This window comes from Schistocerca nitens, chromosome 2 (assembly GCF_023898315.1).
Source record: "Schistocerca nitens isolate TAMUIC-IGC-003100 chromosome 2, iqSchNite1.1, whole genome shotgun sequence".
NCBI classification, from domain to species: Eukaryota; Metazoa; Arthropoda; class Insecta; order Orthoptera; family Acrididae; genus Schistocerca; species Schistocerca nitens.
Window position 1 is genome coordinate 754,349,303 of NC_064615.1, and position 12,278 is coordinate 754,361,580.

Consider the following 12,278-nt stretch of genomic DNA (forward strand, 5'->3'; position numbering starts at 1 on the left):
CTGTGACCGTAGCGGTCACGCAGTTCCAGACTTGAGCGCCTAGAACTGCTCGGCCACCCCAGCCGGCTAAATAGCCTTTCGCTCCCTGTTATTTTACCCCTGCCACCTTCAGAATTTGAAAGAGAGTATTCCAGTCAACATTGTCAAAAGCTTTCTCTAAGTCTACAAATGCTAGAAACGTAAGTTTGCCCTTCCTTAATCTAGCTTCTAAGATATGTCATAGGGTCAGTATTGCCTCACGTGTTCCAACATTTCTATGGAATCCAAACTGATCTTCCCCGAGGTCGGCTTCTACTAGTTTTTCCATTCGTCTGTAAAGAATTCGCGTTAGTATTTTGCAGCTGTGACTTATTAAACTGATAGTTCGGTAATTTTCACATCTGTCAACACCTGATTTCTTTGGGATTGGAATTATTATATTCTTCTTGAAGTCTGAGGGAATTTCGCCTGTCTCATACATCTTGCTCACCAGATGGTAGAGTTTTGTCAGGACTGGCTCTCCCAAGGCCGTCAGTAGTTCTAATGGAATGTTGGCCACTTCCGGGGCCTTGTTTCGACTTAGGTCTTTCAGTGCTCTATCAAACTCTTCACGCAGTATTGTATCTCCCATTTCATCTTCATCTACATCCTCTTACATTTCCATGATATTGTCCTCAAGAACATCGCCCCTATATAGAGCCTCTATATACTCCTTCCACCTTTTTGCTTTCCCTTCTTTGCTTAGAACTGGGTTTCCATCTGAGCTCTTGATATTCATGCAAGTGGTTCTCTTTTCTCCAAAGGTCTCTTTAATTTTCCTGTAGGCAGTATCTATTTTACCCCTCATCAGATAAGTCTCTACATCATTACATTTGTCCTCTAGCCATCCCTGCTTAGCCATTTTGCACTTCCTGTCGATCTCGTTTTTGAGACGTTTGTATTCCTTTTTGCCTGCTTCACTTACTGCATTTTTGTATTTTCTCCTTTCATCAATTAAATTCAGTATCTCTTCTGTTACCCAAGGATTTCTACTAGCCCTAATCTTTTTACCTATTTGATCCTCTGCTGCCTTCACTATTTAATTCCTCAAAGCTACCCATTCTTCTTCTACTGTATTTCTTTCCCCCATTCCTGTCAATTGTTCCCTTGTGCTCTACCTGAAACTCTGTACAACCTCTGGTTCTTTCCATTTATTCAGGTCCCATCTCCTTAAATTCCCACCTTTTTGCAGTTTCTTCAGTTTTAATCTACAGTTCATAACCAATAGATTGTGGTCAGAATCCACATCTGCCCCTGGAAATGTCTTACAATTTAAAACCTGGTTCCTATATCTCTGTCTTACCATTATATAATCTATCTGATACCTTTTAGTATCTCCAGGATTCTTCCATGATACATCCTTCTTTCATGATTCTTAAACCAAGTGTTAGCTATGATTAATTTATGCTCAGTGCAAAATTCTACCAGGCGGCTTCCTCTTTCATTTCTTAGCCCCAATCCATATTCACCTACTATGTTTCCTTCTCTTCCTTTTCTTACTGTCGAATTCCAGTCACCCATGACTATTAAATTTTCGTCTCCCTTCACTACCTGAATAATGTCTTTTATCTCATCATACATTTCATCAATTTCTTCACCATCTGCAGAGCTAGTTGGCATATAAACTTGTACTACTGTAGTAGGCGTGGGCTTTGTGTCTATCTTGGCCACAATAATGTGTTCACTATGCTGTTTGTAGTAGCTTACCTGCACTCCTATTTTTTTATTCATTATTTAACCTACTCCTGCATTACCCCTATTTGATTTTGTGTTTATAACCCTGTAGTCACCTGACGAGAAGTCTTGTTCCTCCTGCCACCGAACTTCACTAATTCCCACTATATCCAACTTTAACCTATCCATTTCCCTTTGTAAATTTTCTAACCTACCTGCCCGATTAAGGGATCTGACATTCCACGGTCCGATCCGTAGAACGTCAGTTTTCTTTCTCCTGATAACAATGTCCTCCTGAGTAGTCCCCGCCAGGAGATCTGAATGGGGGGCTGTTTTACCTCCAGAATATTTTACCCAAGAGGATGCCATCATCATGTAACCATACAGTATATCTGCATGCCCTCGGGAAAAATTACGGCTGTAGTTTCCCCTTGCTTTCAGCCGTTTGCAGTACCAGTCAGTTAGTGTTGATTAGTGTTACAAGGCCAGATCAGTCAATCATCCAGACTGTTGCTCCTGCAACTACTGAAAAGGCTGCTGCCCCTCTTCAGGAACCACATGTTTGTCTGGCCTCTCAACAGATAACCCTGCGTTGTGGTTGCACCTATGGCATGGCTATCTGTGTCATTGAGGCACGCAAGCCTCCCCACCAACGGCAAGGTCCATGGTTCATGGGGGGGTTAGATTATATAGCAATATCTAATGAATGTGGACATTAAGTAATTTCACCCACACCGTTGTTCAGCATCAATCTCTAAATATCCAATTAAGAACTCTGTAAGTCTGACTTATTTCATTGAAAATGTTTAAAATTAGTTATCATTCATTAAACAACTGGCTATGAATGACATCTACAATACACTTATTAGTACATCAGAAACCACTATTGAAATGCAATGAATAATGGAAAAATATTATATTATCCACATCAAATGTTTCTCTTTATTTGGCAGGAATCAATCATGGCCCAATTACTGCTGGTGTCATTGGTGCAAGAAAACCTCATTATGATATTTGGGGCAATTCAGTCAATGTAGCCTCACGGATGGAGAGCACAGGGAAAGCAGGATGTATTCAGGTTAGTTCAGCAGATAACTACATAAATAATCTTTACACTGAAATCGTTAAAGTGCAACAGATGTAGTACTTGTTAATTATGTTTCTGTTACATGCTAAATGTGAAAAACAAAATGATCCCTTGTTGTTGCAGCTAGAAATATATCAGAGCCTCCACTTTAAGAACCATATGCTTGTAACTTAACAGTCATACAGACCTGGAGTATTTTGCTTGCAGACAATCTAACTATGCAAAGACTATCATTATTGTTTGCTGCATATAGATGACTCTGCCAGAAACATAACAGGACTGACAGCTATCAAAAAGTCATTTTTTTCTAGATTCGTTATTTGTTATTCAGAATAAAACCCATAAATGAAGACTAATAATATTTACTTACCATTTAACAGTTTGGAAGCAATTGTGTCAGTTCTAAATGACACAAAATTAAACACACATATTACACTGTGCCTTTTTTTGAATATTTAAGACTTCTCTCATGAGGAAGAAATGAGATATAGAAGGTCACAAAATAGTTCCGATACTCCTGTTATAACCGAGCAAACTGCCATATCTCACTGTTTCCCAGAAATCTGTAAGAGTTTAATGATTGATTTTTATGTTGTTATCTTTCTGTAACATTAAAAAAGAATTATTATCAGTGTTTTAATAATTATACTTAATCAACTGTGCAGATCACACATTTTAATTTGGTACATGTCTGAGGGTGAAAGTAAAGTGAATTCATGCCACCCCAGAATGTTTGCACTCATTGCCAAACTTAGTTACATAACAGTGTCGTGTACTGTAGCAATAAGTAACCTCTGTGAATATAGTGTTTAGTGTTATGCAAAGTGATTGTTAATACTGCTTATAAAAATGAGCTAAGAGGCTGTACCTGGTCCTGCTAATGACTCTCCACCAACTTTTGTGTCACTTTTGTGATGAATTAATCCATTACATATGTGTTTCTTTTATAAGCTGTAAGCTGACTGCTCTGGAAGAAGGAGGTGGGGCTTGTCCTGGCAGCCAATATGCTATGAGTTGACTGCAAGCTTCTGCTCTTAGCACCCTCCACTCAGTGGCCTAGTAAAAGTGTGTGATCTGTAGTTCATTATGTCTTATCACAATAAAGAAACAAATTCTTGTATAGTGAAATCATGCCACAGTCAGATCAAAATATTGTCACTGTATTCACACTTTTGTGTACTTACATGATCATTTACAATGAATTGCAGCCAACCATAATAGCAGATCAGTTTCAATACGCAACCACACTTTTTAAAAATACATAAAAATCATTGTTTCATGGACACACACACACATACACACACACAAGTCTTTGAGAAAGGTGCTGATCCATCCTATCTACCATAAATATACTCTGCAAAGCACATACCTTTTGTTGTGTGGTACAGAGTGCTTTGTGTATCAATGTGATTCCCCTCCCCTGTTCCATCTGTGAATGGTTCTTGGAAAAACATACTGTTAGGGAACCTCCACATGAGCTCGAATCTCCATAATTTTATCATTATTTGCTTTTCATGAGAAATATTTGTAAAAGGAAGAAATATATTTTTGACTCTTCTAGGAATATACACTCTCTGAATTCTGACAGTATACTGCTCTATGACACGCAATGCCACTAGTGTTGGATGAGAATCTCCGTGATGCTCTGTTTTGCTCTACAAAATGAAGCCATGATAAAATGCATTGCTCTTCTTTAGATATTCTCCATTTCCCCTTTCAATCTAATTCTAGAGTGAGAAGTAATACTCACATAATGGTCCAACAAGGGTTTTGTAAGCTACCTCGATAACTGCATACAGTGAATGACATCAACCATTATGGTAAAGCTAAATATTCTCTCAAATCTTTCAGACAAGACAATAATAGTAATAATATTAATAATAAATAGAATAATAATAATAATAACAACAATAATAATAACAGACACCAGAGACACTTTCAGCACTTACTTGCAGCAGATCAACTGGACCTAGTGTATAAGGACAGTCATGTTAATGACTGATTTAATGCATTCTTTAATATGTTTTGTCATTGTTTGAGAGAGAGAGAGAGAGAGAGAGAGAGAGAGAGAGAAATAATCCTATCCTAAAAAAGAAATTTATATGAATCATTAAGGATATCTGATGATACCATATAAAGAAGAACTATAGATTTTACTGTAATATTTTTAAAAGAATCATTCAAATATCCAAAACTATGTACATTGAATCTTAAACTGACAACTGCAACAACAATGGCAAAACCATACACATAAAGTTATAAAAAGGAAGAGTGGGAGAGAAGTATAGTGCATGTCCAATATATAAATAAGAAAGTTGCCACTCACCATATAGCGGACATGCTGAGTTGCAATAGGCGCAACAAAAAGATTCACACAATTATAGCTTTCGGCCATTAAGGCCTTTGTCATCAACGACACACACACACACAAACACACACACACACGCACACACACACACACACAAATGCAACTTACACACATGTCTGCAGTTTCAGGCAACTGAAACCACACCGTGAGATGCAGCAGCACTACATGATGAGAGTAGCAACTGGGTGGGGGTAAGGAGGAGGCTGGGGCAGGGAGGGGGAGGGATAGTATGTTGGGGGTGGCAGACAGTGAAGTGCTGCAATTTAGATGGATGGCAGGAGAGAAGGTGGGGAGGGGGGAGGGGGGGGGGAAGTAGCAGAGAAATAAAAAGAAACTAAAAGACTGGGTGTGGCGGTGAAATGATGGCTGTGTAGTGCTGTAATGGGAACAGGGAGGGGGCTGGATGGGTGAGGACACTGACTAATGAAGGTTGAGGCCAGGAGGGTTACGGAAATGTAGGATGTATTGCAGGGAAAGTTCCCACCTGCACAATTCAGAAAAGCTGGTATTAGTGGAAAGGATCCTTATGGCACAGGCTGTGAAGCACTCATGGAAATGAGGGATATAATGTTTGGCAGAGTGTTCAGCAACAGGGTGGGCCACTTGTTTCTTGGCCACAGTTTGTCAGTGGCCTTTCATGCGGACAGACAGTTAGTTGGTTGCCATGCCTTTATGGAATTCAGCACAGTGGTTGCAGCTTAGTTTGTAAATCACATGACTGGTTTCACAGGTAGCCCTGCCTTTTATGGGATAGGTGATGTTAGTGACCCGACTGGAGTAGGTGGTGGTAGAAGGATGTATGAGACAGGTTTTGCATCTAGGTCTATTACAGGGGTATGAGCCATGAGGTAAGGGCATAGGAGCAGGGGTCGTGTAGGGATGGACGAGTATATTGTGTAGGTTCAGTGGACATCGGAATATCATTGTAGGAAGGGTGGGGAGGTAGTGGGCAGTACATTTCTCATTTCAGGGCATGACGAGAGGTAATTGAAACCATGGCAGGAGAGTGTAATTCAGTTGTTCCAGTCCTGGATTGTATTGAGTTACAAGGGAGTGCTCCTCTCTGGCTGGACTGTGGGACTTTGGGAGGTGATGGGAGACTGTAAAGGTAAGGTACGACAGATTTGTTTTTGTACAAGGTTGGAATGATAATTATGGTTAATGAAGGCTTCAGTGAGACCATTGGTATATTTCAAGAGAGACTGCTCGTTACTGCAGATGCGACGACCACGGGTGGCTAGGCTGTACAGAAGGAACTTCTTGGTATGGAATGGGTGGCAGCTGTCGAAGTGGAGGTATTGCTGGTAGTTTGTAGGTCTGATATGGACAGGGTATGGGTGTAGCCATCTCTGAGGTGGAGGTCAACATCTAGGAAGGTGGCTTGTTGTGTTGAGTAGGACCAGGTGAAGCAAATGGGGGAGAAGTTGTTGAGGTTCTGGAGGAATGTGGATAGGGTGTCCTCATCTTCTATCCAGATATCAAAGATGTCATCAATGAATCTGAACCAGGTGAGGGGTTTAGGATTCTGTGTTTTTAGGAAGGATTCCACCAAATGGCCTGTGAATAGGTTGGCATAGGATGGTGCTATGTGGGTTCCTACAGCCACAACCCGGATTTGTTTGTAGGTAATGCCTTAAAAGGAGAAGTATTTGTGGGTGACAATATAGTTGCTCATGGCAACTAGGAAGGAGGTTGTTGGTTTGGAATCCATAGGGCATTTGGAAAGGTAGTGTTCAATAGTGGTAAGGCCACAGGCATTAGGAATGTTTGCATACAAGGAGGTGGCATCAATAGTGATGAGCAGGGCACTGTATGGTAAATGGACAGGAACTGTGGAGAGTGGTGGAGGAAATGGCTGGTATCTTTTATGTAGGAGGGTATGTTCTGGGTAATAGCCTGAAGGTGTTGGTCTACAAGAGCAGAGGCTCTCTCAGTGGGAGCACAGTAACTGGCCACAATGGGGCATCCAGGATGGTTGCGTTTATGGAGTTTTGGAAGCATGTAGAAGGTAGGATTGCAGGGAATGGTAAGAGTAAGTATAGAGATGGATTCTGAGGAGAGGTTCTGGGATGGGCCTACGGATTTGAGTAGTGACTGGAGATCCTGCTGGATTACTGGAATGGGGTCACTGTGGCACAGTTTGCAAGTGGAAGTATCTGATAGCTGATGGAGTCTGTCTGCCAGGTAATCCATTTGATTCAAAATGATGATGGTAGAGCCTTTATCTACAGGTAGGATTATAAGGTCAGGATCAGTTTTTAGATGGTGAACTGCAGCTCTTTCTGCGGATGTAAGGTTATCTTGTGTGTTGAGGGATTTGGGGAATGATAGCGAGGCAAGGTTCGAGGTTAAGAAATTCTGGAAAGTTAACAGGGGATGGTTTGGGGGCAGAGGGGGTGAATCATGGTTGGATAGAGTAGTGAATTGAGTTAGACAAGGTTCAATATTGGTCTCTGGTTCCATCTGGTTGGGTTGGTGGCAAACAAGTATTTCCACTGTAGGGACCAGGAGAAGGAGAGAAGGTCCTTAACAAGTCCTGGCTACCTGAATTTGGGTGTGGGTCAAAAGGTGAGGCCATTGGAAAGGACTGATATTACTGTAAGATTAAGGCTTCTGGGGGAAAGGTTCATCACTATGTTGCGGGTCTGTTTAGGTTCTGGGTTCTGTGTGGTGACGGGAGGGAGTTTTTGAGGGTGGGGTAACTGTATTAGGTCTGCGAGACAGGGCTTGTAAGCTATGAGGGGACATGGGGGAGGTTTGAAGGTTTTGGGCTTGGTTGATATGGTTTTGCAGGACTGTGTTGATGAGGGCTAAGGATTGGCAGAATCTGAATAGGTGAAGGTCATTGTGGAAGGACGGGTGGCAACCAGAGATAGGTAATTTGATGGTAAGGCCATTAGGGGGTATTTCATGAGCCAAGCAACAATGCAGGAACAGTATATGGGACTGGGATCTGGATAGGGATAAGGAAACTTTTCTGTATTGATGCAGATGGAAGGAGCAAGGATCCATGGTGCTGCAAAAAATACTAAAAATTACATTAAAAAGTAGAATTACGTCCAAAAAATTAAGCAAAAATACTCCCAAATATATGTGAAAAATCACGAAAGGATGAAATGTATGAAAAAGGAAAAAATGAGATGAAAACTGAGGAAGATGATGATAGCAGAAGGCAAAAATGCACTAAAATCGGTGGGAACTCCCAAGAATCATCTACACAATATACTCATCCATCCCTACACAATCCCTACTCATAATCCCTTACCTCATGGCTCATACCCCTGTAATAGACCTAGATGCAACACCTGTCCCATACATCCTCCCACCACCATCTACTCTAGTCTAGTCACTAACATCATTTATCCCATTAAAGGCAGGGCTACCTGTGAAACTGATTATACAGTCTACAAACTAAGCTGCAACCACTGTGCTGCATTCTATTAGGCATGACAACCCACAAGCTGTCTGTCCACATGAATGGCCACCGACAAACTGTGCCCAAGAAGCAAGTGGACCACCCTGTTGCTGAACACACTGCCAAACATGATATCCCTGATTTCCATGACTGCTTCACAGCGTGTGCCATATGGATTCTTTCCACCAACTCAGCTTTCCTATGTTCTCATAACCCTCCTACGCTCAACCTTCATTAGTCGCTGTCCTCACCCATCCAGCACCCTCCCAGTTCCCATTCCAGCACTACATAGCAATCATTTCACCGCCACAACCAGTCTTTTAATTTCTTTTTATTTCTCTGCTTTCCATTACTTCCTTCCCCCCTCCCCACCTTCTCTCCCTCTGTCTAAACTGCAGCACTTCACTGTCTGCCACCCCCACCATACTATCCCTCTCCCTCCTTGCCCCAGCCTCCTCCTTACCCCATACAGTTTCCACTCCCGTCATGCACTGGTGCTACTGCTTAAGGTGAGGTTTCAGTTGCCTGAGACTGCAGACATGTGCGCAAGTTGCATTTTCATGAGAGTGTGTGTGCATGCGTGTGTGTGTGTGTGTGTTTATTGTTGACAAAGGCCTTAATGGCCTAAAGCTGTAATTGTGTGAATCTTTTTGTTGTGCCTCAAGATCTCTGTTATAAGGTGAGTGGCAACTTTCTGTCTCTAATACTGTTCCATTCCATCCTGGATTTTCCATTGTTTGATATAAATAAGTCACTTTGAAAATGTCGTAAAAAAGCACTGAGGAAGTTTTCTACAAGTTAAAATTAAAACTGTGTTGATCACAATAGACAGTTTATTAAAAATGACAGCTGCTTTCAGTCAGACACCGACCAGTTTCAGGCCATATGCACCATGATGGCAGGTGGTGGTGATGAATGGAACAGATATTTTTAATGCTGAGCAGCTGACTTTTATGTATCTACAATACATGTTCCATTCACTACCACCGCCTGTTATCATGGTTTTCAGTAGTCCATCAAGTTGCATATGGTCTGAAGGTAGTTACTATATGGCCGAAACTGGCTGTCATTTCTGATAAATGTTGTATTGCAATCATGGCTGCTTTGATTTATAATATTCCTTTGATATTGCTGTTTTATTTCCATAAAACTGCCTTCAAAAATTAGGGAGTAAGCAGCTAATATATTTAATAAACATTTTTAACAGCTACAGAAAAAACAAGCTGTAAAGGTTTAGTGAGTGATGTAAAAGCCATTCTGCTTAAAGCTAACAATGCCTGCATCAGTCAGATGCAAATAACTCCCATCACATTTAATGAGATCAAGAAGCCAGTCAAACAGATGAAAATAAAAAGTTATTTTGGAGTTGATAATATTTCCTTCAGGATACTCTGGCACTGTCATGATTAAATAAGTGCAGTCCTGTGTCACATATTTAATAAATCCCTACAGAAATATATTGTTCCCCTGCAATTAAATTATGTGTGTGAAACCATTTTTCAAGAAGAGTTAGGCAACTGATGGAACAAACTTCTATCCAGTCTCCATACTAAAAAGTTTTTTCAAGTCTTAGAGAAGCTGATGTTCAGGAGCCTGGGTTATTAACTGAACAGCCACAGCATACTCAGTCAATGTGGTCTCTGGTAAAGCCTATCAATAGATGGTGCAATTTTCTGCTTCCTGATCAAAATCTCCCATCTTTAACAGCAAACTGGCACCAGTCTGAATGCTATGTGACGTATCTAAGACTTCTGACCATGTCAAACATGAAATTTTGCTAAGTAAAACAGAATTCTGTGGGTTAAGCTGAGTAGTGGAGACAGGGATCATTAAGTCTTATCTAATAGGTAGGATTTATAAATGACTTCACACTCTGTGCATTATGGAGAACACAATCTCCCTCTGTGCCGAAGATACTTTTCTCATAGTGGTAAAATAGCAGCAAAAAATCATGGAAACTTCTGAAAATAGTGAATTCACTGATATCCTCAGTGGATGTGACACAGAAGAAACAAGTGGATATGATTGATAATGTAGCAGGAAACAAATACAGCAAGTGAACTCCACTAAGTTTTTGAGTACCGGTATATACATTGATAGGAAAAAAACGGACTTTATTCTAGAATTTCTTCTTACACATTATTGTATCCTCTACATACAAGCATGCTGTCAAAGCTGCTTACTTTGGATATTTACGTGCTTTGTTGGCTTATTTTACTATCTTTTTGGATAATCAGCTCCAGGCAGAAAAAAGAACAAGTTGTATTTTGTTCATTAAGCAACAATCTGAAACTGTATCAAATGCCTTCTGGAAGCCAAAGAACATAGCATAAACTAAGCTGCCAGTATCTATCACTGTTTGTGAAGTCCTTGTTGACTTTTACAGTGGGTAATTTTGGTCTGCAGAAATGTCATATATACCAGCATAAGATGAGTTCCAATATTCTTCAATAGATTGATGTCAGTAACATAAGCCTACAACTGTGTGCAAGTGTTCGACAACCCATCTTCAAAATAGGAAGGATCTGCTCATTTTTTCAGACATTTAGAGCACTTCCTTCCTCTAGTCTATGACAGACAGGTGCTAGAAGAGGAGCAACCTTTTTCTCATACACTATGTGGAACTGTACTATATATGAACATTATCAGATCAAGTAGCCATTCCTATGTCAATGATTTTATTTGATTTTCTACCCCACAGTCTGTTATTTCAGTTTCTGGTGTTTTGATGACTGAAAAGAGGAACCATATATCATTTTCATCAGTGAAACAATTTTTGAAACTGAATTTAATATTTTGACATTCTCTATTGCCATCCTTCATTGTGGTGCCAATATGGTCACTGAATGACTGGACAGATGGCTTTGATCTGTTTACAGACTTCTCACAGAACAAAATTTCTTAGGATTTTCTGTCAAATCAGAGACAGGATTTTATTTTCAGATTTATTTAACATTTCACATATCACTATCTCCTCGCTCATTCTAGCTTCAGACAGTCCTTGTTTGTCTACTAATCTTTGGCTATATCTAAATCTGTGTTGCAGCCCTTTTTGTTTTTGGAACTGCTTCCTAATGTGCTGTTGTACCACAGCAGGCCTTTCTTAGGTCTCACAATTTTGCTTGCCACAAATACCTATCTCTTTAAGGTGTATTGTACAATGCTCATGAAATCTGTCCGGTTCAGTCAAAGAAGGGAATGTTTGATGTTGATTGTTCAGGTAATCTGAAATCTGTTTCTTGTCTTACTTACTAGGTCAAAATATCTTCCACCCTTTCTTTACATCCCAATTGACACACATAGTCTGTGATATCATAATGGGCTTATATCACTGATTCCCTGGTCTCTGTTAAAGAAATCAAAAAGTTTAGCCTGTTTGTAACCAGGAGGTCTAACATATTATTCTCATAAATTGGTTCTCTGACTAACTGCTTAAGGTAAGTTTTGGATAAGTAATTTAGAAAAATATCACCCAAGTCCTTATCCCTACCACTCATCCTAATCACTTGAATACCCCAGTCAGCAGCTGGTTGTTTGAGATCATCCCCCAAATACTATAATGTGATCAAGAAATTAATGTGTTGACTTCTGCAAGTTTACCTTGAAATTTCCTGCCTTTACAGATCTTGAGGATACTGTCACATTTGTTCAACATTTAACACATTATCCTCATCAAAATTATTTCAGATTTGGAATCTATGCTATCCTCACTAGCT

The 12,278-nt window shown here is 40.2% G+C and overlaps 1 protein-coding gene across 1 annotated transcript in view; it reads left to right on the plus strand.

Annotated features, from left to right (window-relative positions):
- The window catches only part of LOC126235306 (adenylate cyclase type 3), a 628,591-nt gene that overhangs the window by 594,314 nt on the left and 21,999 nt on the right, over positions 1–12,278 (plus strand). Inside the window, exon 18 of the mRNA XM_049944030.1 lies at positions 2,646–2,770. Within this exon, the coding sequence (XP_049799987.1) occupies positions 2,646–2,770 (125 nt within the window). The remainder of the gene's footprint in view (positions 1–2,645; positions 2,771–12,278) is intronic.